This window comes from Symphalangus syndactylus, chromosome 7 (assembly GCF_028878055.3).
Source record: "Symphalangus syndactylus isolate Jambi chromosome 7, NHGRI_mSymSyn1-v2.1_pri, whole genome shotgun sequence".
NCBI lineage: Eukaryota > Metazoa > Chordata > Mammalia > Primates > Hylobatidae > Symphalangus > Symphalangus syndactylus.
This window is the reverse complement of record NC_072429.2, coordinates 54,977,455-55,003,230: the sequence shown is the minus strand read 5'-3', so window position 1 is coordinate 55,003,230 and position 25,776 is coordinate 54,977,455. Positions and strand designations below refer to the sequence as shown.

The following is a 25,776-nucleotide window of genomic DNA, read 5'->3' as shown; positions in this document are numbered from 1 at the left end:
TTTGTATTTCAGTAAATTTATTTTTTTCAATCTTCAGATATAAGGCTTTTCCATGAAAAACACTCTGATTATTTATGTCTCACTATTTAATTATCTAATGTTATATAAAGTCATATACAGCATGAAGAATCAGAGCCAGTCACATTATAGAAAAGAATCTGTGACTTCCTAATCTTGCCATGAGTAGCAAGTTATTCTAACAGTTTAATCATGGTATTCAAATTTGCTCTGTTAACAAATTGAAGACTTTCAATCAAATATGTAACACTGCTGAAATGAAGAAATATTTCCAGTATAAATTGGACTGAACTGATAAATCAATGCTTTCTCCTCTTCAGATTCAGATTTAAAATGATGGTTGTTTTTCCGAGCTGCAAGCAAAAAAAAAGTTGATTTTTAAAAGGATCAGATGACAAAATCTTCAAGAGACTATTTTATAATATTTCTTCCTGCAATCAGCATTATTAAGTGGGAAAATAACAAGAAGAGAAATGCGACCGCTCTGCCTATAGAATAGCCACCTTTTTTTTCTTTACTTCTTTAACAAACTTACTTTCCAAAAAAAAAGAAGAAGAAGAAGGAAGGGAGGAAGGGAGGGAGGGAAATGCTTTACAAAATTTCCCCAAATAAAGCAGTGCCCGATTTATGGCACAGTCGCCCACGGACACAGCAGCTGTGCTGCATTCGCCCTGCAGCATATCCCATGCTATGCTCACTCCGCAACTCATTCAAATACTTACCAAGTGGCTATGTGTACACAAGACTTGATACACAGCCTGGGGATGGAAATATAAAAAGAACAGGTCCTAACACTCAAAAAGTTCAGCCTCGTAAACACACAGAATCATATGATAAAAATGTTTTTGGTGTATCATCACTGGATGCTACAAGAGTAAAAAGGATGGAGAAACCGGCGAAGCTGAGGCAGACAGAGAAGGGAGACATTTCCACAGGTAAGGCAGCATTATGAAAAACCAGGAGGCACAGTGAGAAATGTGGCATGATGAAAGCTGGAATGTGGGGAGGTGAGAGCTCCTAAAGCTCCCAAAGTCAAAGTAAATACAGGCTCTTATGACATTTTTAGAAAGAAGAATGTTGGAAGATAAAAACCACATAGACCAAATGCCACGTGACTACAACTGCAGCAAATGCGGCACTGCCACTGCTGCCCTCATTCACTCCACACACACATGAAAATGTTCCTTTGGACTGATACTACTGTATATGGGATACTTTTTTTTTAATTTGGAGTTTTTGTCATAAAACCATCAGTTCTGCGTGATTCTAAAGCAGAGTGAACTCAGTAGGAAGTACTTGACTTCCCAGCAATGGCAGGAGAGTTGATAAAAACTTAGGGCAAGCTTGGAGATGGAATGAAAGCAAAGTTCACTGAAGTCTTTAAATGGCTATACCTCACCAAAGTGATCTCTATCCTTTACAACTTGTTTCTGTACCTCTGTCTTACACAGCTAGTCTCACTTAACGTCATCGATAGGTTCTTGTACTACTTTTAAGCACAACGATGTATAACAAAACCAATTTTTTTCCAATGTTATAATGTTATAACCAATGTTATAATGAAACGACTTCAAAGTAAATAATGTTGTTCAAGGACCTGCAACACACAGTTCCACTTAAATCGTAGGACTTACTGTTACCTATCATGCTCAACTAAGAAATAAGAATCTACAACCAAATTCTCGATTTTTCCCACAAACATAACACAGCATGAATATGTCCGTGTTTTCATCACCAAAAGGCAGGCAGAGTTTATTTGCTTTTTCCAGTATGCCAATGCCTATAGACAGGTAGACTTAAAATCACAAACTGGTGGATATACATTCAATTTGTATCACTGTCTTGGAAAAAGTAACATCTAATTCTCAGACACTGTTATAATTAAAGCATTAGCCTAAGAAATAGAGAGTAATGGGGAAGAATCTAAATTAAAAGTATCCAAGAAGAAAGAGCTTGGTGTGGCAGTCTGCACCTGTAGTCCCAGCTACTCAGGATGCTGAGGCAGGAGGATCCCCTGAGCCCAGGAGTTTGAGGCTGCAATAAGCTATGATCACATCACTGCATTTCAGCCTGGGCGACAGAGCAAGATCCTGTCAAAAAACAAAACAAAACAAAAACAACAAAGAAAAAGAAACAAACAAACAAAAAAACTCTCAACATTCTTCACACTGTTGTTCAAGAATTCTGCCCACTGAAGCATGTATGATACTGTTAATTGAAGTAACTGTCCTGGTTTTATTAGAATACCTAACATCTCAATTTTAGGGCTTTCACATTATTTAACATTTGCATTATTCTTTAAAGTTAAACCTATAGAATTTACAAAACATTTATAGAGCCAAAGCGTAGGCAAAAGTTAGGATGAGGGCAATTTTCTTCAAAACTACCCCAGAATGACAAAATTATGTACCCTCATATTACCTTCATTAACAAAAAACTCTGCTAAATAAAATGCAGTTTTCACAGCATTAGGTGCATGGGAAATGCCATCCAAATTCTTCCACTCATAAGGTGCTTTCTCTGGATGCCACTGGACACCATATATTGGATACTTATATCCTGTAAGAAGAACACAAATTAGTAAGTAGTAAGAATGGTTTAAGATGTTACTTATAATGAAATTGGTTTATGTATTATGTAAAACATTATATAATTCACAATATCAGACAAGGTAAAATTGTACATATTCTCTCAGACACAAAATAATTGCCATTCATACTCAATGTGAAAATTCCCAGTAACGTATTTCACTGATACAGCAACCTTTTACAATTTGTAGGACGATTTGCTTTTCGAGATACTCATAGCAAAGTAGAAGCTGAGCTGAGGAATCTATCCCTGTCCAAAAGTGAGATGCACATTTTACTGGTGATACAAGTTTCTTCCGCAGTGGGTCTCCTTCTCCCCTGTCTTGTAGCATGCTTTCCTGTGCTCCCATAATGACTTATTCATATGAGAATGAAGTATGGCAGCACTTCTGGTGTCCTTTTACACAAGCCAGTTTGTCCCTGCCTAAACTGTGTCTCTCTCTCAGTCTGTGGAATGACTTATGACTTTGTGGTATAAATTTTTAAAATATTTTTTAGAAGTTTAAAAGCAGACATAAAACGAGAAGGGACACAGAGCTGTTGACAATTGTCAAAGCTGATAGACACCCAGGGTTCATATTACTCTCTCTACGTTTACATACTCATGAACAATTCCACAATTCAAAAAAAAAGTGAGTATGTGTAATAGTTACCTTCAGAAAAATGTACATATTTGTCTCTTCTTCAGATGTGCCTTTCCTCATTTTGATTTGAAAAAAACAAATCTCCCCTCTATTATTTTTTGCTTTGGAATTGTAACCATGACCACCATCAGAAAGTACTTGGAGAAATGAAGATAATTAATGAAAGAAGAGATACCTCGGAGTAAGAGCACTGTCGGTTCTCATCCCAGTAAGCTTTCTGACTAGAGAGCAGGCCACAGAAGGGAAACATTTTATCCCCGCTTTGTGGGTATTCACGAGAGGAAACACCTACCTCATGCAGCTCCAGGCACTCAGCTCCCTGCCTCCCCCACTTCCGTGTGACACTGCCCTTTTTCCTCTCTATTCTGGGACTACCTGTGAAACTACCAGCAAGAGACCCATAGGCTGGGGGACTAGGAAATTAACTGTTACAGTTAATTGAAAGGCAGATCTTCTAGTATATTGGATACAAATCCTTTTTATGATTTAAGACTTTTTTTGTCCTCAATAATGCTTCATGCATTGGAAAATATACATATATATATAAGAAGTCTTCAAAAAGCTCACAGAAAATGTGTATTATGAAAAAAATTATGCAAGGATTTCAACATTTTTTTGCACCAAAATAAACTTGTAGTAACTTGTATGAACAGGATCCAGTATGAGGCACTAAGAAGGATAAGACATCAGTTTTAAAAGAACCCCTGTAACAGCAATATGAATTTTGCTAAAATTGAAGGCAGAAAAAACAGCAAATTTATGGTGAAGCTTGGATGGAAGAATGGTGAAACCGCTGATGCTTTACGAAAAATTTATGGGGATAATGTCCCAAAGAAATCAGCAGTTTACAAATGGATAACTCGTTTTAAGAAGGAATGAAACAATGTTGTAGCCCTCAGGGCAGACTATCCACATCAATTTGCCAGGAAAATACGTATCTTGTTCATGTCTTAATTGAAGAAGATCGACAATAAACAGCAGAACCAACAGCCAATACCACAGACATCTCAGTTGGGTCAGCTTACACAATCCTGACTGAAAAATTAAAGTTGAGCAAACTTTCTACTTGATGGGTGCCAAAACCATTGCACACAGATCAGCTGCACACAAGAGGAGAGCTTTCAATGGACATTTTTAACAGGTGGGATCAAGATCCTAGAGCATTGCCGGGCGCGGTGGCTCACGCTTGTAATCCCAGCACTTTGGAAGGCCGAGGCAGGCGGATCACGAGGTCAGGAGATCGAGACCACGGTGAAACCCCGTCTCTACTAAAAATACAAAAAATTAGCTGGGCGTGGTGGCGGGCGCCTGTAGTCCCAGCTACTCGGAGAGGCTGAGGTAGGAGAATGGCGTGAACCTGGGAGGCGGAGCTTGCAGTGAGCCGAGATTGCGCCACTGCGCTCCAGCCTAGGCGACAGAGCGAGACTCCGTCTCAAAAAAAAAAAAAAAAAAAAAAGATCCTAGAGCATTACTTTGAAGAACTCCCACTGCAGATAAAACATGGCTTTACCAGTATGAACCTGAAAACACAATCAAAGCAATGGCTACCAAGAGATGGAAGTGGTCCAGTCAAAGCCAAAATGAACTGGTCAAGGGCAAAGGTCATAACGTTTTTTTGGATGCTCCAAGGCATTTTGCTTGTTGATTTTCTGGAGAACCAAAGAAGAGTAACATTTGCTTTTTATGTGTTTTCAGAAAGTCAGCCAAAGCTTTAGCAGAAAATCGCCGAAGAAAGCTTCACTGGAGTCCTTCTCCAGCATGACAATGTTCCTGCTCATTCCTTTCATCCAACAAGGACTATTTAGTGAGCATTTTGATGGGAAGCCATTAGGACCTTATGGTCCTGATTTGGCTCCTTCTGACTTATTCTTGTTTCCTAATCTTAAAAAAATCTTTAAAGGGCACTCATTTCTGTTAATAATGTAAAAGACTGCATTTGACATGGTTCAATTCACAGGACCCTCAGTTCTTTAGGGATGGACTAAAAGGTTGGTATCATCATGGGCAAAAGTGTCTTAAACTTGATAGAGCTTATTTTGAGAAATAAAGTTTACAGTTTTTATTTTTATATTTTAATTCCATTTTTCCCACAAACTTTTTGAAGTCACTGACATTCAGTAATGAGTGAGATTTACTCTTCTTTAGTAAACTGCATTACTAAAAGACCAGTGCAGTTTCCTGAAAACTAGGAATCATGCCCTGCCTCACTGATTTAGACAGAAGTATCAAGAGTGGAAAGAAAATATGCAAATAATAAAGCATCTCAAGTGTTCCTATTCTGGAGGTGGGAGAAAATTTTCAAATGAGCCTGGTATGGCATAGTCAAAAGCAGAACCAACGTGGAACCTGATTTCCTAACTTCCAACCCAATATTCTATCATTTAAATAATTAGGCATTCATTCAACATCTATGAGCCCTAGAAACACAAAGGAGAGTAAGATACAGTTCCTGATCTCAATGAGCTTTTCATCTAGAGAGATGATAGAACAAGAGCAAATACATGCATTGGGAAACATTCCCACACAGCACAAAGCACCAAGGTTGTGGAGAAGAGGAATAATGGTAGAAAAGGCCTCTAGGGATGACAAGTGGCCTGGGTTTTTCGAGATGGCTAAGAGTTCATCAGGAGAAAGGAATAGGGGAAAGGGGGAGCTTTTCAGAGAAGAGGAAAGCACATGAGAAGCAGTGCAGAGGCAAGAAGCATGGCTCTGTGGAAGGGCTGTGTGCAGCAAACAGGTCGTGCAGGGTACAAGCTAGAGGTGAAGGCAGGGAGAGGGCATGAGGAAATAAGCTCATAAATCTAGACTTCATCCTCCAATACAGAGGAGCCACTGAGGAGTTTTGTTCAGGCAATACTATCAGACTGGTACTTCAGCAGACCACGAGTGGGTGGCTGGAAGATGGGTTTCTGGAAGCCTTAAGAGGCTGCTGCTGCATCTATCCAGGTGGCAAGTGGTTAATGCTGATGTAGCGAGGTACATCGGATTGGGAGGAGGAAACATGACTAATACTTCCAAAGCCCTTCGACTGTCCCTCCCACCTCTTCAGCCCAGTGAGAAGGACTCTCATAATTATTCATCACCCCATCCTTTCCTTAGATTTACTACCAAACAATACATTCTTTTTTGCCAAATTTTAATCATCATATAAATGAAAACATACAGCATGTATTCCCTTGTGACTTGCTTCTTTAACTCAAAATTGTCTTCATGATTCATTCAGTGGTACATGCAGGTGTGTCCACTGATTTTAATAGCTGTATAGTATTACTTATCCTTTGCACTACTGGTCTTTTGAGTTGTTTTCCATTTTTTTGCTGGTATGAACATAATGTCATGTACATTTCTATCTACGTGAAATTATTTCATTAAGGTATTTTTTAACCAATGAATAAAACTGCCAGGTAACAAAACTGGAAAATGTTTGATTTTACTAAGAAATGCCAAAATGTTTTCCAATCGTAAGTGCATGACAGCACCCACTGTGCAACATCCTGAGTAACACTAGTTATCAGCAGGCTTCTTAATTTTGCCAATCTGATGGGTATAAAATGGTTTTTTACTTTGGTTTCCATTTGCATTCCCTGATCAGAAATTACACTGAGCAACTTATCTCACCAAGCCATAAGTGGACAGGACAATCAAGTTTTTTTGGATGGTATCCATTCAAATCTCATATCCCTTTTTTTTTTTTTTTTTTTTTTTTTTTTAGGCAGAGTCTCACTCTGTCACCCAGGCTGGAGTGCGGTGGTGCAATCTCGGCTCACTGAAACCTCTGCCCACTAGGTTCAAGCAATTCTTCTGCCTCAGCCTCCCAAGTAGCTGGGATTACAGGTGTGTGCCACCATGCCCGGCTAATTTTTATATTTTTAGTAGAGACGGGGTTTCGCCATGTTGGCCAGGCTGGTCTCAAACTCCTGACCTCAAGCGATCTGCCTGCCTCGGTCTCTGAAAGTGCTGGGATTACAGGCGTAAGCCACCATGCCCAGCCCTCATATCCATTTTTAATAAGCTATCTTTTCTTCTTAAATCATAGCTTTACTTTATATAAGCTAGACACATATCCTTTGTCAGTTATATGCATTACAAATACCTCCCCTTTTCTCTGTGATTTTTTTTTTTATGAACACAACTTCTTCATTTGATTGAATTCATCAATCTTTTCCTTTATGGTTTGTTTATATTTTGTCTTCAAAACTCCTTCCCTTAAACAAGATCATAAAGACATTCTCCTTTATTTTTTCTAAAACCTTACTGTAGGGTGACTTTCCCCCTAGGTCTTTTATCCACCTGAAAAATTTTTTTTTAATACGGAAAAAAGAGTCTGTCTCTGTCCTACTTTTTCCCTTCCTTGTAGAGTTCTGGTTAGGTATGTTAGGAATCACTTTACCCTCCAGATTCCAACCTCTCTTCGGACACATCTGGCATTTACATTTACATGTCTGGCTATGTTGGATTCTGAATGTTTCCTTCACATCTATCTTCTATTCTAGTTCATTAATTTCTCCTCAACTGTGTCTAACCTTCTGATTAACATGTCTACTGAGGGTTTTATTTCAATTATAATTTCTTTTTTTTTGAAACAGAGTCTTACTCTGTCGTTCAGGCTGGAGTGCTGTGGCACAATCTCAACTCACTGCAACCTCCAAGTAGCTGGGACTACAGGCACGTGCCACCATGCCCAGCTTTTTTTTTCTTCTTTTTGTATTTTCAGTACAGACGGGGTTTCACCATGTTGGCCAGGCTGATCTTGAACTTCTGACCTCAGGTGATCCGCCCCAGCCTCCCAAAGTGCTGCGATTACAGGCATGAGCCACCACACCTGGCCTCAATTATAATTTCTAATAGCTGAATTTGGTTATTTTCAAATCTGATTGTTTCATGCCTATATTTTCAAGCATTCTTATTTCTTTCTTTAAAACTTAAAATATATTATACTTTATCTCACAATACTGATATCTAACATTTGTGCAGGTCTGCTTCCACATCTGTTATCTCTGCAAGTTCTCATTCACAGTGCTTGCTTGTGCCTTAGTAGTATTTTGGCTGTGAAGCACTCATTTTCCTTCAAACTTCATATAGTGAAATTCCTTGAAGCCTAGGATGAACGTCTGGTCCTCTCCAAAAAACTATTTACATTTGCTTCAGCTTCACAAGTGAGGGCATTACCAGTCTGAGGCAACCTTGAACAAAATTACTCAAGATTTGTCCAACTTCCCAGTTAGTATAATGCTGGCCACACTAGGAGAACAGCCCATCATTATAAACACTCAAGGCTTTATTCACTGTCCCCCACCCCACTCCCTTAGCCCCAAAGCTCAGGATGGGCAATTCTCCTTGCCATTCTATAGGGAGGATTTTAGGTGTATTTTGAGTTCACCCTTACATTGTTGGTACAGCCATCCAAGTCCTGCTCCATGAGATACTATTCATATAGAGAGTTCTGACTTTGTCTCAAGTTCTCCTGATTCCATAATAACACTGGTTTAAATATTCCGCTCAACTCTTAAAATTTTGGACCTGAGTATCTTTATTTCCTTGCCAATTCATCAACGTATTTACTACGTTTTTCTCTATCACCCACATTTATTTTGTTGTTGGCTGGAGGAGGAAAGTCTGTCAAGGTATTTAATCTGCAATATTGCTAGAAACAGAAGTCACTTTCTTCATTTCTTTCTTCATCCTCGCCCCCTTTATTCTTTTACTTTTCTTCTTCACCACCCCATTCAGGAAAATACCCAGGAAAACTGCAATTAATTTGAAACATGGACAAAACATGTCTCCCGTCTCCCAAAATGCCCTAACACCCATTTTCAAGCCCCAAAGTAATATGATTTTATTGATAAGAGACATATAAAATCAAAATTTAAAAATCTAAAATAAGTGAAATAAAGTATACATGTTATAGTGATATACCTTCCATTGTTGAAATAAACTCAATCTCGCCATCTGTATTTGTAGTTAAGACATTGAAAAACTTCTTTAACTTTTCATTCATCGTAAAATTCTAGAATACGAAAATAAAACAAAATAATTACTTCTGCAGTTATTCTAAACATATTAATTTCATTGTGTAATTAATGTGATACCTTCATGGAGAGGCTCCACTTATGGAAATTGGCAGTCAGAGGTTCTACTGCTAATGACAGCAACAACTCAGTAGGAAAATTCTGGAACATTCTGCTGTGCAATTGACCTGAAATAATTTAAGTACAAGAGAAATAATTTAAACACAAAAAAATAAAATCCACTGAAGTCACTTACCAGCACCCAAAGAGAAGCCATTATGAAGACATAATCAAGATGACTAAATGATAAGCAAAACACATCATTTCCATAGAAGTATTCCAATCAAGTCACAAAATGTGTTTAACATAAACTCAAATATGCTCCAGCTGTAAGTAATTTTCTTCTAGAATTTTAATATGAATAAGTAAAATTCTTCTGATATAAGTATTGGCAAGCTATAGACAGGCAGGGAATCTTAACTAGATTTCCACAGACTATTCTGAAAAACAGTTAAAACTTTCCATGGGTGTATGTATTTGCCCAGGAAAGGATCCAAAACTTTGAACATATTTTCAGAGGTATCTGGGACAAACAAATAAAAATACAAACAATGTAGAAAAGAACATGAACCAAGCCAAGAAATTTTGACTCGGTAAACAGATCAAAAAGCAATATATCTTAGTGGTCAACCCTGAAGGTTCTGCACAGACTCAAACACCAACAAACAGATTTTGAAAAAAAGACACTGATGTTTTCAAGGCGACAGTGACAGCTGTTTCAAACCAGACCCCTTATTCTTGCTAGAGACTTCCATGAAAACCACAGCACCCTGAAACATTCCTTTTCTGTATAAACCGGGTTCTGGCAACACACAACCAAAGTACTCTGACCTAATACATGTACTTCCCACCAGGTTTTTGCAATTATTAAGTGAGACAATGGAAGAAAGAGCTTTCAAAAGCATAAAGCATTCTATAAGTTTTAAGTATGACTGCTACTTTTCTTGCAAAATCCCTGTGAGAACAGAAATAGCTGGTGGCTTCAATTCTAAGCATTCGGAGATCAAGTAACCTACAATAATCATTATCTACTTATACAGAGTGATATCATTAAGAATCTATCTGGTCTTTGTCCTGGGTTCCTGACAGGAAGCTTCTAAAAACCCTTGGAATTCCCGGAGTGATAGAAGTATTTTTGTTATGCTAATGTGGTAATTCAAGGTGGGTCCCTCAATTATTTCAGGATGAAGACTAATCATCAGAAAAACTAACTTCATGATTAGAAAGTTGAAACTTCGAGCCAGCCCAATCAATCTCCAAGTATGAAAGAGGGGCTGGAGATTGAGTTCAATCACATAGGCAAAGATTCAATCAATTATTTCATAATAACATTCCAGTAAAAACTCCAGACACCAAACTCACTGGAGTTCCTGGTTGCTGAGTAAATACAGCGCTTCCCAGTAGATCCTCTAATCCCAGCACTTTGGGAGGCCAAGGTGGGTGGATCACCTGAGGTCAGGAGTTTGAGACCAGCCTGGCCAACATGGTGAAACCTTGTCTCTACTAAAAATACAAAATTCAGCCAGGTGTGGTGGGGTGCCTGTAGTCCCAGCTACTCAGGGGACTGAGGCAGGAGAATCCCTTGAACCCTGGAGGTAGAGGTTGCAGTGAGCCAAGATTGCATCACTGCACTCCAGACTGAGTGACAGAGAGAGACTCTGTCTTAAAAAAAAAAAACAAAAAAAAAACACTTATTTAATTTTCACAGAAAAAAACCCTAAGGGTTAGACCTTTTTGCAAATGCGGACATTGAACCTCAGAGAGGTAAAATGATTCCTGAAGGTCAAAGTGAGAAAGCTAGGAGTCAAAACCAGATCCCATTTCAGAGTTCTTCATCACACACAGTCCTGATATCACTAGAAGCAATGAGTTATTAAAATTCACAATTCCTTAAGTCATCCTCCTAAATGAGTACAAGGATGCTCATTCACATCTTCAACATGTGTAAATAATTTAAACGCTAATGTTGTAAGCATTTTTTCCTTCAGGGAAAAGGCTAAAAAGAAAATAAAAATAAGCACTTTTACTTTCATATGTGCTACTTACTAATCCTGCCCAGCAAATATTTTTTAAAGGGTTGAAAAGAGTACTCTTACCTCCAGTGAAGTTCAGCGGCATTGCCACGTCAACAGTATCTGTGACAGTTAATAAGCACTCTCCACTAATCAGTAGTGAAAGCTCTTCAAATCCAAGGCATGTGCCCCACACAGGAAAATAGTCTCCATCATCAAAACTCTTTGCAAGTGGAAAAAGAGAAAACTAAGTTTATTCAAATTTTTCAAAATAAAAATTAGCCATATCTTTTGTCATAACCAAATAGGCACCCGAGTTACACACGGATTTCTGAAGAATTCTCTAGGATCCATAAGTAGGCTATCACTTAATCTCTCTTCAGACCAAGCTCCCACACAGGCTGGAAAACATGAGCTGTGGACACACTGTATATCTTGACCCAAAGACTATAAAAGCCTACAGATTACTGACCTTAGCTATTAAAAGTTTGAAACAAGTATTTCTAAGGCTAAAAACAGTTATTTAGGGAAATATTTAAGCAGGATTGGTAAGATACTAGGGCCAGCAAGATTAATTTAAAAATCGCTGTTAATAGTTGAGGAGAGAAACAGTAAAGGTTCGAGCTATGGTACAAAGGCAGTTCCACTGTGAACATTAGAAAGGAGAACTCAGAGGCTCAGAAGCTCTGCTTGACATGGAGTCTATGGTAACTGTGAAGAAAGTTCAAATAGGATTGAATGAGTTGGGAAGAACAACAGATTTCAAGAAGAGGTGAGAATTAATAACATATAAACAATGCCCACAAAAAAAAAAAAAAAGAGGACAGGGAGAGACATCAGAATGTCTACACTACATGAGGACATGGTTCACATTAACAAGCATCAAGAGAGGGGCAGTCAGCAGGGCTCTGAAGGGTCTCTGGAAGCCCAGGATTAGATGAAGCACATGGAAAATAGGCAGGAGCAGCCAAGAACAGGCACCTCAAAATTAAAGGTATGATGAGGCTAAGGGTAATTTTGAAGGGAGCATTACCATCTGCTTAAAAAATGAACTACTCTCACAAAAACTTACAAAAACCCACCTGGAATAATAAGCAGTAACTGATATTTACCTGTATGGACAAGTTGTAAAATATTTCGGCTACTTCAGCATAATCTGAGCGTCTGAGGTCAACACTTCCTCCAGGGAAAAGGATTCTGAAACAACGTTACATAAATCAAATAGGGTGTATTTTGCCACCCCCTACCCATACAGACACAGAAAACAATATTTTTATTTTAAAACAATTTTTCTTATTACATATGCAGTAAGATCCTTGAAGAAAATTAGAAAAGTAAAGAAAAAAGAAAATATAAAATATTTACAATCCCAGCCATTCAGAAACTACAGCAGTTAACAACACTTCAGTGCAGATTTTCCAAAAACTTCTTCAAAAAATTTATTTAATGAAATAGAGTGTGGGAAAATTAAAAGTAAATAAGTAGGGGAGGGGCAAGAGTACACAGAGCTAGACATCAAAGACAGACAAAATTCCAGGTATAGCCAGTTTAAATGAAGGTGATCTGTGATGCCAAATCAATTGCAGGTCCATAATTATGGGTAGGTTTTAGCTCACAAATAATTTAACTATAAAGAACAAGCTGGTCATAAAAATATATTTAAGCTAGAATTAAATTTCTACAAGAATTTAATTCTTATCACCCTGAGTCTCTTCAGAAATATGCACAGTATTAGAACATTTTTTTCAAGAAACATAATTACGATTCTAGAAAAAGTCTAGGAAAAGAAGGCAGTCAAAAATATTTGATATTATTTTATACACTCATAAAGGTGAAATATAGAAAAATATTTTACCATGTTTTTATACCAACTTTTAAAATTAAACTTTAAATTTAAAATTATAGCAAGGTCTTGAAAGAACCAAGGATATTCAAAAGAGGTAAGAAAAATGGTATTAATCATATTAAAATTTTGAAAACATTTAAATACGAGCTTGAGATATGTGAAATATCACTTGTGAGATTGTTGTTATTCAAGAAATATATTCTGTTTCTTCCATGAGCTAGACTCAGTATTTGCCTGGAGAGACAAACATGAGTGGCTTTTGCTGTTAGGAAGATCACAGTCTAGTAGAAAACATATAAGCATCTGTGTGGGAGAATATCTACCACAAATCCAAGCAGAAAATCCCACAATTAAAAGTGGCTTAGTGAAGACTCATTAGCGTTCTCTCTTTCCATTAACTCAATATTTTTTTTTTAATTTGTATGTTTTGCATCCCAGGTCTCCAGCTTATAGACATTAACTTAGTATTTAAAAAGCTGCCGATGACTAAATATGGTATGTCTAACCCCAAAGTCCTTTCATGCAGCAAAACCTGACTGTCCCTCCTATATGACAAACTCCTTAAAGCATGGCTCTGTCTTTCCATCTCTGCATTCCCCTGCAAGATACTACGGGGTCCACTGCATAATAGTGACTCAATAAAGGTGCTTTTGAAGTCACATTAGAATATGGCTCATTTTCTGGTGACAGAGATATAAATAAGGCCCTTAATTTAATCCACTCTGGAGTGCACTTTGGAGTGCAGTGACTACACGAGACAGAAAAGAGGCCTACAGGAGCAACAACTAGTGGCAACGCAGAAAACAAGTGAGGAAGATAGAAAATGGACTCCTTTTGCTGGTTTGCATGAAGACATACTGAGCATCTGGACAGGCTAGCTCCCAAAAGTATGTATTCCTGTCTACACTGCTACTTGACTCAGATTCCTCTCCAAACAGGAATGCAATTGGGGAGAGGGTGGGAAGAAAATGAAGTGATTCAAAAGGTCTATTTTCAAGGTTCTACTATTATATTCTAGCCTAGACTTAATGATCTTTGTCCATGCCAAAGTACCTTGCACACAGCACATACTAGGCATTGTAAATGTTTTACTAAATTGAACTGATTTTATGGTAAATATTTACTGAACCAAACTGAACTGAAGGCAAATAATTTTCTAAACATAGCTTTTTAAAAGAAACAATAAATTAACATGGTTTTAGAAGTAAAAATAATAAAGCTCTTTTTAAAAAACATTTTACAGTAAAATACTTCCACCCTATTCCCAATCAGAAACGACTGCCATTAAAATCTGCTGTGTTGATTTGGTAGAAATATGCATATCTCTTCACCCCTACCTTTAACAAAAAGCAAACGGGGTGTATGCTATACACACCATCATGTGCCTTGCCTTTTTCACATGACACTATCACATTGTTCATAGGACAATGGTGATCCAAGTCAGCATCTATAGATAGCCTCATTTTTTAATTCCTGCATAGTATTCTATTAAATGTACACAGTCTGTTTTATTTAACCAATTCTCACCTGATGGACTACTGGGTGACTGTCAGACAATACTACTAATACAATGCATAGATTTGAGTCTAAGTCTTCATGCAAGGTGGGAATATATTTATAAAATAAAATTCCTCCTCAAGTTCCCAGGTCAAAGGGTATACGTGTTTCTAATTTCAATAGGTATTGCAATATTACCCCAAAAAAGACTACCTGATTAACATTTCCTCTAATAAAGTATGAGCACACTTGTTTCCTCACAGGCCCTATAGAGTATAAGCAAATTTTCTGATCTCTGCCAACATGGTAATTAAATGTTTTTGATTGCTGTAATTAGCCTTCTTTCCTAAAATTAAGAGTGATGGTGAACATTTTTTTTTTCATATGATTAGAAGTCTTGTTCTGTGAGCTAACATATCTTTTGTGGTGAAACCAGAGGACAGAACATTTTTTTCCAATTTACCTGAAAAAAAAAATCAACATCCTCAGACTTTGGACTTATAAACCCCACATGCAAGCAGTATGCCACGCCATTCAAGGCAGCTTCAAAACATTTAAGACAAGCATTAAAAGAACAAAGATTAAGTCACACGTTTAAAAAAATCATGTGTCTACTATGTAACAATTATACATTTCCTAACCTGCCTCTTCCTCTTTTGAAGGACTTTTGCATCTCCCAAGAAAATAAATCCTATAAAAGAACTCAGAACACTAATACTATACCACTCTAAGACAGTTACATAGAAACATGTATAATATTTATATGATTTCTTTTACAAAAGCAGACATATGTAGACCACTCATTGGTCTACAGACCACAGCATTGGTATGAAACCAATGCTGCCAACTTACCCATTAATAGATTTGAAAAGCATTTCATAGTCTTTCTCTGTAAGATCCAACCTGAAAACAATAAAACAGTTATTGTTATATTTGTGAAACTTAGAAGTAAACCTCTAAATGAAGTCTCCACATTACTTTTAAAAAGCCAAGTAAAAACTAATTTTTAATTACTAAACAATATTACCTCTCTACTTTTCTAGAGGCATTTTTGCAAACCACTTGAAAGCCACATAATTTTATCCTTGTTTTGCTAATCAGACAAGTAAGTATGTTTTTCTGTGATCTAATGTAATTTAATATTGTGAATATGTATTAGTATGCAAAAACAGTAAAGACCGTGAGATTTGGCCACCAGTAATTTCTCTACTAACCAACAACTACAAAAAAGAAATGTAAGAATATTCAGTAGTTTTATGTAAAGACTCCTTTAAATAACTTTATTTATCATGCCTATTTAACTACAGGCAGCTCTGGCAGATTAAAAAATATATAAATAAACGCCAAGTCTCTGCCTGATCCCACCCCAACAAACCAGTTGCAACAGTCTAGGGACTACTCTGCATTTCAAAGTCAGGACGGTTCACATCTAGTCTGAACTGAGGACTACAGAGGGATGACTGTAGAACAGCCTAACTGCGCAGGTAATTACTCTGAAAGACCTTGATCAAACACCCCTTAAGGGCCTCCCAACAATCGCCATATTATTGGTGACTTTATTCCCTTTCTCCAGAAAAAAAAGATGGGATTAATCTGTGATATATGGTGAGAACATTTACTAAGTCACAGTAAGATATCTGCTCTCCCAAAAGTTCAATAAAATGCAACAATAAGGGAAGAGAGCACCAAGTTAGTGAAATCCTGGCAAGAACTCTCCCGCATTTAGCAGCCTTCTGCTTCTGTGAGAGGATAAATGGTACCTGTCCTCTCAACCTGCCCTAAAAGAAGCAGACTTATGATTAGATGTCAACTAGTCCATTTCTGCCCTCGAAGAAGTTTTAGGGGGAGGTAAGGTCCCTCACATCCATTATTAACTAGACACTTGTGATATCCAGAACACAGGCTGTGTTTTGCCAGCAAACAACTCTGGGATCTACTCTAAGTCCAAACAAGCTTTGCAAGTCCAGGTCTGTCTTTCACAAGTTCATAGTAATCTCTTCCTGACAGACAGCCACAAAGCAATGGCTGATACCAGAATGGTGCTTACCACGGTCTCAAGTGGAGAAAATACTGATATGTAGCCCTGTCTCGGGAAGTGATAGGGAGGTGAAATATGAATCTACGTGTACCCAGTATTCTGCCAGTCTAATCTCCCCAGATTGTGGCAACAAAAAGGAACCAACAAGTCAGGACCCAGAATTCTCCCCATGGATATTTAAACCAAAATGGGCAACCACCACCAGGGACCAAAATGGATTTAGATCACACAGCTGCACTCCAAGGATTCCTGCCAGCTAGCGGTGCAAGCTAGTTTCAGTCATTTCATTAATTCTAAATAAATGGCTCCCACACTGTCCATGACTATAGTTTTGGTCCCCATTTATCACTCTTAAGAGACCTAATTGTCACAGCGGAAGGAGTGTGCCATGTCACAACTCTGGTGCCTAGGGGCCCTGGCAGAGAATACAGCTGTTAGTTGCATGTTGTCAGACATTTTTTGAAACAAAGGTCCCTTTCAACAAGGTATGAGAAACAGTTTACTCTCTCCTTAACTGTAAGGAAATGGCTTCAGCCTGGTGGTGATGGCAAACGACACACAGCTTTAGCAGCATGAAAAGGACGGTAAGGCATTGTTGCCAATGGGGAGCGTTTGCCCCATTTAAAACCCAATCTAGATAACTGTCTTCAAAAGAACCAAAAATTCAGACTCTTATAAAGTCTGATTTGTGGTCTTTGGGGTTTTTTTGAGAAAGGTCTGGCTCTGTCACCCAGGCTGGAGTGCAGTAGTGCCATCTCAGCTCACTGCAACCTCCACCTCCTGGGCTCAAGTGATCCTCCCACCTCAGTCTCCTGAGTAGGTGGGCCCATAGGTGCACACCACCACTCCCAGCTGACTTTTTAAAAATTTTTTTATAGATAAGGGTTTTTCCATGTTGCCCAAGCTGGTCTCAAACTCATGAGCTTAAACAATCTTCCCACCTCGGCCTCCCAAAGTGCTGGGATAATAGACGTGAGCCACCGTGCCCAGCCTGATTCGTGTTTTAAAATGTGTGTGAACAAAACATGTTTTTAAATCAAAAGCAGCAGTCCATGGGCTCCTGTTGCTACCTCTGAGGAAGCAGGACATTCTGTTTTCCACTAGTCCCACATTGGGCATTTATGACAACCTGAGGGCACCAAGCACCTGAGACAGAAGGGGGCAGAAAGAAGGCAGAAGGAAACCAAAGACAAATTTCTTGATCTATTTCAGAATGCTTCCCAGGTCTCCCATCTCTTCCTCTTCACTTCTAAACCACAGAAGTTGACTCCCAGCATCCAAAATTCAGAAATGAACCTAACATCATCATGATCCAGTCTTATTTTGCATCAGGTAATCCTTCGCAGGCTAGTCTGTGAACTTAGCCCCTATGTATTACACTGTTTCTACAAGATCGCATGATTCCAATATACCTTAAATGAACTCTGAGAACCCAATTTCGAAATTAACCTATATGCTGACAGTCGTGTTCTCAGCATCTCTCATAAATACCAATATTCTGCAAAGTCATCCAGTTTCAAAACTCCCATGATTTCAAAACTTCCATCATCCTTATATATTACTTCCTCCCTGTGCCCTTTTATTAGTCATCACGTACTGGTGATTTTTTTAAACAACACTTACCTATCATTCCCACACCACCGGTGTAAGCCAAGCCCTCAACACTTCACACCTAGCCTACTGCAACTACCTCTAAACTGGTCTACCTGCCTTTAGGCATTTCGTTTTATTTTTTTAAAGACTTTATTTTTTAGAGTAATTTCAGGTTCACAGCAAAATTAAGGGAAGGTTAAGTATTTCCTATATAACCCCTGCCCCAAAACATGTATAGCTTCCTCCATTAACATCTTGGATGGTACACTGTAACAGCTGATAAAAATACACTGACACATCATAATTGCCCAAGACCTAGTTTACATTGGGGTTCATTCTTGGAATTGTACTGTCTTCAATTTTTTGGATGAGTTTGAGAAGGACTGGTATCAATTCTGCTTTAGATGTTTGGTAGAATTCACCAGTGAAGCCAGCTGGTCTTGGGCTTTTCTGTGTTGAGAGGCTATTGATTACCATTTCAATCTCTTCACCAGTGACAGGTTTGTTACCTATTTCTTTATGATTCAGTCTTGGTAGACTGTGTGTTTCTAACAATTTATTCATTTCTTCTAGGTTACACATGTTGTTGGCATATAGTTTCTTGTAAGTAGTCTTTTATGAACCTTTTTATTTCTGTAGCATTAGTTGTAATGTCTCCTCTTTCATTTATGATTTTACTTCATTTATTTTGTATAATTTTAACTTTTATTTTAGATTCAGAGGGTACATGTGCAGATTTGTTACATGGGTATATTGTGTGATGCTGAGGTTTGGGGTACAAATGATCCCGTCACCCAGGTAGTGAGCACAGTATCCAATAGGTAGTTTTTCCGCCCTTTTCGCCCTCCTCCTCTAGTAGCCCCAGTATCTACTGCTGCCATCTTTGGGTCCATGTGTACTCAATGTTTAGCTCCCACTTGTAAGTGAGAATATGTGGTATTTGGTTTTCTGTTTCTGCATTAATTCACTTAGGCCTCCAGCTGCATCCACACTGCAGCAAAGGATATGATTTCATTCTTTTTTATGGCTGCTCTGCCTTTTGTCTCTCCTATCTCCCATCCACATGTTCAGCACTAACATCCCAGAAGAACAGCTTGCATTAAAAAGCTTCCTTGATGAAAACTTTGAAACACTGTTCTGAAGACTCTCTGGAGCCTCTTTCTCAGCTCTAAAACTCTGGTGTTATATGGGCTTCAAATAAAATTTCATTTGAAAAATTAGATATGCTACTAAAATATCAAAGACTAATATCAAAAGCAAATGGTAATCTTGGTGTAGAAACAGTTAATTTAAATGTCAAAGATCATACAAGAAGACAATTCTTATAAATCTAAACCTAAAGCCATTTTGTGGTACAATTCTCTAAATTGTAATATTTGCATTTTATTAGTAGTATTATATTTGAATAGTACTTTTGTTATAATTTTTGATGAGGAATTGTTTGCAAAAACAGGCTATACAGAATAAATAGTGTTTTCTGTGTTAAATCACTCAAAATGGATTAGATGAGGGTGCTCAAAGATTCTAAAATACATTAATTTTAGCAGACAAGATATTATAAATACTTTTAAGATTCTGGTTGTTAGCACCTTCCAAATGAAAAATATGGGAAGAATTCAGTTCTAAATGAAAATATGAGATGAATTATTTTATTCTTATAGGAACATTTTATCACAAAAATAATGTAGTGCCTTTAAAACTGCAATACCTATAATCCACACTGAAGCAACCCTAATGCACTGGTAATTTACAAACTTTTAAAGTACAGTGTGAAGGTATTTTAAAAGTCATCTTCTAAAAACCTCCTTCATTCCCTAAGTGTTCTCTTATCCTAATATTATAGAATAAAGCTGGTTAAATGGTAGATTCATTAAAATTTTTCTTTATTTCAATAGCCTTTGGGGTAAAAATGGTTTTTGGTTACATGCATGAACTGTATAGTGATGAAGTCTGAGATTTCAATGCAGCAGTCACCCGGGCAATGTACACTGTACCCAATACGTAATTTTTTATCCTTCACCCCGCCCCCCAACCACTTTAAATTATTTTACTCCATTACCTTCATAGTGTCTGTGAGGACCACCTTTTCTGGGGTAAAGGAAACTATCATTTCATTCTTGATGTTAATGCATATGACATACAGTACCTCTAATGACGTTACAGGTAACACACAGCTTCCCACATTAAACAATTCAATGAGAGACTAAGCAACATGTTTGTGTCAAAAATCAGGTGCAATGTTACTGCATTTAAACAGTGTAATCATAAGAGAAAAAGCACGAATTTTAGAGATATTAGGCAGTAATTATTATTATTTTTTAGACGGAGTCTTGATCTGTTGCCCAAACTGGAGTGCAGTGGTGCGATCTCAACTCACTGCAACCTCCACCTCCCTGGTTCAAGCGATTCTCCTGCCTCAGCCTCCCCAGTAGCTGGGATTACAGGAGTGCACTACTGCACCCAGCTAATTTTTGTATTTTTAGTAGAGACAGGGTTTCACCAGGTTGGCCTGGCTGGTCTCGAACTCCTGACCTCAGTAGTCCACCCGCCTTGGCCTCCCAAAGTGCTGGGATTACAGGCATGAGGCACTGCACCCGTACGCAGCAATTTTTTACACAGAGTAAAAAAAAAAAAAAAAAACACTGAATCATACCTTACTGGTACAACTCTTGCACCTGCAGACTCCAAATACTTTACATAGGATGCAGCAATATAGTATCTTCCATAGTTTTTCATGACTTTATTACGGCATTTTTGCATTAATATTCCTAATAACAAAAAAAAAGTTTAGTTTCAAGCAAATTTCTTTTCTTCTTGCTCAGAAACTGAAGTACATCACAGCAAAAATATCATATTTTATTATTCCAATCCACAGAATTAAATAGGAAGTCTCTCCTCCAAGTCCACCCATAGCCTGTGGGAAAGAAGCAGGGGAGGCTGATCTTAGTTTCAAGTAGATCTATCTCTCACCACATCAGGGAGGCCAAATAAACCCCCAAAGAAGGCTTACAATAGCACTTGCAGCCTTCACACAACTGTAGACCTACTCTAGAATCCATCTAAAGAATACAGATCCTTAAATTTACAAGGCTGTCACTCCTTTCCCACACATACTCACAGACACACTGATTCCCTGACAACGAAGCAAAGGAGTGAAAACATCTTCCATCCACACCTCTCCAACATTACCTTAGCCCAAGCTATCAATATCTCCCCTCTCCCCACCACACTATTATAATAGACTCTTAGAAGGTCTTGTTATATCGTTTCTTAAGAAATCCCCCAAGCTCCAAGTAGCTCCCCGTGTAGAAGCAAATCGGATCATATCACCATTCCTATTCCTACAGTCATTCAATATATACTGTTGAATCATACCTCATGCCAGGCAACAAACTAGCTGCTGGGGACACATGACTATGAGTGAACCAAACAAAAACCCCTGTCCTGTGTGCATTAATTCGAGAGTGTAGCAGGGAGGGGAGAGAGAACAAACAATAAACAAGATAAAAAGGCATAATATATAGAGTGATGGCTGGTCAGAAGCTCTAAGGAGAGAAAGAAGCTGGGGAAGGAGAGCCCATCTATGGAGGAAAGGACAGTCTCTTCAACACAGTGGCCAGGCGAGTCCTCCCTGAGAAGGTAAAACGTGACATTTGAGCCAGGACTTCAGAGAGGTGACAGAGTAAACCACATTCATGTATCTGGGAAAACAGCAATCCAGGACAAAGGAATAGCAAGTGCAAAGGCCAGGAGTTAGGATTGTGCCTGTCACGTTGCAAGGAATCCATATTTTTAGAGCCAGGTGAGTGAAAGCAGAAAGCAATAGGAAAGGACATCAGGTAGAGACAGATCAGCAAGCAGGTGTCACCACTTTGTTTAACTACCTCAGTGGGTCCCTAAACTTTAATAAACTCTGTAAGACCCTGTATGCTCTGCCCCACCCATCTCTCTGGCCTCCTTTTACCAGTGAAACCCAGCCCCAACACAGTACAGCAATCAGTATACATCAAAACACATCCGTCGGGTGAGTACCTGTGCCTACTCCTATTCAGCACTTCAGCATTTGGAACACTTTCAGTGTCTCTGTAGGCCACCTGATAGGAAGAGCTGTTGTCTGTATTACTCACTTTTGTATTCCCAGCTTCTTACAATTGGCATTCATCAGGTATTCAGATAACATGTCAAATGCCAAAATTTGTTCAGTAAAACTTTTTCTCCTTACTGGTATTATTCCTTCTTCACTAAGGAATAACAAAGTTTGGCGAGGGAACGAAGAACTAGGAGTGTCATAGGAAATGGAGTGGTACAGGGTACATGGGGTGAGGTACCACAAAGGAGACATGGGGCATCATGGGAGCGCAAAGGTACCAGAAAGAGAAGTACATCAGAGTGAGTTCCACCAACATCTCCCCTTCCCCTGGGCCCACGCATACTCACTTTTCCCATCCCTGGGAAAAGAGCTCAAGCTGTTCTCCCTGTCCCTCAAAATGTGACCAAAATTCCACCAGTAATTTAAGGCCATCTCACAACTTTTGTGGCTTGTCATCTTTCAAGCCTTTGCACTTCCTAGAGCAAGATTGTGCACATAGTCGGTACTCAGCTAACGAAGTTGTGCTGATCTCAGTGACCAAAAGCAAAGTCCCTTTTTTAAATATTTGACGCAGGGCTACCCCTGATTCTAGGAAAGGGAAAGAATCCCCTCTGCTTTTTTCCTCTTCTCTGGACACACAATATGCAATGTGTTACCTTAATTACAGCTTGAGTTAGTTCATGGAGAATCAATTCACCATGTTAAACAGCTATGAAATAAGTTCCAAATACCAGTCAGCAACCCCCATTTGAAAATTGGACACTACCTATATGAAAAAACATTCGTCTACTTTCTGTTTAGTTACAGAATACAGTGATAATATTCACAGAAAAAAAAATAGTATGAAAGGCATAATCCTACAGCCAAAATAAAACTAATTTTAATGTCCACACACAAATTTCTTTGGGCAAATGTTAACCCCAGGATGATTTCGTAGGTAGCTTTCCTTGGGCCTGTCTCAAATGTGTGTTTTGGTAACACAGACTGATTTTACTATCTCTTTAAAACACAAATATGTTGGAAACGAAAAATTGCTGCATTTTTACACCAAATAGAACCAACATTAGGATATTAGCCACTGTTGTCCTCTGCTACCGAACATGACAAAATCCAAGTTATACCTTAAATTCTTGATTTTATATTACAATGCACTGGTATTTAAACACGCCATCAATACATTTTGATGAATGTAATGCATGTACAGAATTTGTAGATGTAAAATGAGTAAAACTTCCCAACTATGTGCGAAAAAGAAATGTTTTATTTTAGTAGAAATTCCTAGCTGTGTACAAAAAAAGAAAATCCGCAGGATTCTTCATGGTGCACCCTCCTCCCTCCCACCTTTAAGAGTCATATGAGTCTAAAGGAATGAACCAGGTACCTCAACCAGGTACATTTCAGTACTACCTAAATAGTGCCCGCCCCGAGTTCCTCCTTGCACCAAAAGCGAAGCACATCTGGGGGTTTTTCCCGGCGGGCGCACCAGCTGGAGCGCGGCGGCGGGAGGCGCCCAGAGCCAACACCCAGGCCCTCCCCGTCTGCTGTGGCCCCGCCCAGCCTCCTTACCGATGATGGGCTTCTTGGCGGTGTCGCCGTGGGGTCTAGACAGCTCGAGGCTCGCCACCCCGCAGAGTAGCAGGCCCAGCACGCACAGCAGGCGGACCGGGCTCGCCATGGTGCTCACCGCCTCCCGCCGCCTTTCAAAAGGTCTGCGGGCGGGCGGGGGCTGCGGCAGGGACACCTCGCGGCCGCGCACTCGCGTGTGGCTCGGGTGGGCGGTGCTCCGCAGCGTGGGCCTATGGGAAACGCAGTCCCGGCCCGCTCTAGGCTGCCGTGGGGCGGCGGCGGGCGGCTCTGGGAGTGCGGCCGGCGCTGCGCGCTGGCCCCATTGCTGTCCCCGGTCCGCGACCGCGACCCCCACGGGCCGCCTAAGCGGAGACTCTGGAAACGCCTGGGGCGGGTACTGGGTGGTCTCCGCGTCCTTCCCTTTCAACTGTTACGTCGATGTGGCCTTCAGTCACCCGTACAAAGCTGGGCTGGCCAACCCAGGTCCTCGACAGGGGAGGTTGGGTGTCCCCGGCCGAGTTTGGTAACCCGGCAGCGGGGAGGCTGGCGGGGGATTCTAGAAGGCGCCTGAGAACTGCGCGCCAACCGCACCGCCCCCTTGAAGGTCGGGGCCCTATCTCCGGGAATGGTGACAGCGTTCGCTGTACGGGCAGCCTGTGCCTCTGAATGTGAATGTCCACACTTGCTATTTGGGGACTCCCGGCATCTGTAGGAAGTGAAGAAGACGGGACGGCGATATGAACACATGCACAGGCGCATCACTAGGGTCAGAACTGGGCCAACTCCGGGCGTCTACTTCGAAGCGGGCACGCCCAGGCCACGCCTGCAAACGGCGTCAGCTTCGTCTGATCAGCCGCGGTCTGCGCCATCCACCGACGACCACTAAGCCTATCCACCGGGGCAGAAAAGATCACTGGTTCCTATTCATTAAAACTGTTGTGATTGTTCCTAAATACATGGATATATAGCTTGTACTCAGTGAAAGTTCCCATCTATAAGGGCCAACTTAAATTCAGAATAAAACAAGAATATTTGAAAACCTACTACATCAATGCTCAGTATTGAGGGTGAAAACAGATTGGACAATGTCTTTTTCACAAGAGGTTTAAATTTAGTAAGGAAAAAAGGCAGAAAGCGTGACTCGTAGAGACAACAGGAACAATTTTAGCATATTGCAAGAAGAGTAAATGCAGTGAATAGTCTGGTTTAACAAGAAAATAACGCTTATGTAGAAGGGTGTGGTGAGAGGTAAGCAATAACGGATGTGATGAAAGACATGAAAGGGCCGAGCTGGTTTTGAGCATGATTAAATAGACAAGTAGCCTTGTAAATATGAACTTGTGGTGCCAGAATAATTGACTATCCACTGAGGAAAAGTTTTTTACCTGGCATTACACACAAAAATAAACTCGAGGTGAAGTGCATATGTAAATATGAAAGGCAAAATATTATACTTTGATAAGAAAATATATAAATATATGTTCATAACTTTGGCTGTTGGAAGAGTTTCATAAAACATTAAAAATAAAAATGTTAATTAAAAATTGACTATATAAGAAAATTAAAGTTAAAGCACAAACTTGGAAAAAATAGTTATAAAATATAAAGTATTTCTAAAATATGCGAAGAAATAATAAGAACAATGACACAATAGAAAAATGGAAAAAGAATGTGAAAAGCAAGCCAAACTTTCTGTAGTCATCAGAAAAATGCAAATTAAGATAATATGTCACATCCATTAGACTGTATAGAAAAACAGTCTGTTTCCTGGCAAGAGTGACACCATCTTGAAGCAAAACTATCTTGGGGACTGATG

At 39.2% G+C, this 25,776-nt stretch overlaps 1 protein-coding gene and 1 long non-coding RNA gene across 3 annotated transcripts; one reads left to right on the top strand and one right to left on the bottom strand.

The window, feature by feature from the left end:
- GGH (gamma-glutamyl hydrolase) lies at positions 1 to 24,767 on the bottom strand. Of its 2 annotated transcripts, XM_055286242.2 has the most exons (9): positions 23,961 to 24,554; positions 20,958 to 21,072; positions 15,526 to 15,576; positions 12,443 to 12,527; positions 11,415 to 11,553; positions 9,340 to 9,446; positions 9,167 to 9,257; positions 2,440 to 2,577; positions 1 to 371 (listed from the first exon to the last, which is right to left on the bottom strand). In XM_055286242.2, exons 1-9 carry the CDS (start codon positions 24,067 to 24,069, stop codon positions 250 to 252), a joined length of 957 nt encoding a protein of 318 aa, XP_055142217.1. In that variant the 5' UTR covers positions 24,070 to 24,554; the 3' UTR covers positions 1 to 249. The 2 variants fall into 2 exon arrangements, with proteins under 2 accessions (XP_055142217.1, XP_055142219.1); XM_055286244.2 differs by lacking the exons at positions 1 to 371; positions 2,440 to 2,577 and adding an exon at positions 8,494 to 8,997 and having other exon boundaries at positions 23,961 to 24,767.
- LOC129486405 (uncharacterized) lies at positions 13,929 to 19,490 on the top strand. Its single transcript, XR_008658959.2, has 4 exons — positions 13,929 to 14,063; positions 15,717 to 15,778; positions 17,924 to 18,043; positions 19,277 to 19,490. It is a non-coding gene; the product is annotated as an uncharacterized lncRNA (long non-coding RNA).
- Positions 24,768 to 25,776: the final 1,009 nt, after the last annotated feature.

Bases quoted from the DNA above. Each gene is read 5' to 3' on its own strand.
- GGH (XM_055286242.2), bottom strand. From the start codon at position 24,069: ATGGCGAGCCCGGTCCGCCTGCTGTGCGTGCTGGGCCTGCTACTCTGC. The intron at 9,258-9,339 runs GTATCACATTAA...TTCGTATTCTAG, and splicing joins AGTGGAGCCTCTCCATGAAG to AATTTTACGATGAATGAAAA. The intron at 372-2,439 runs GTAATATGAGGG...TTTTGCTTGCAG, and splicing joins AGAGTTTTTTGTTAATGAAG to CTCGGAAAAACAACCATCAT.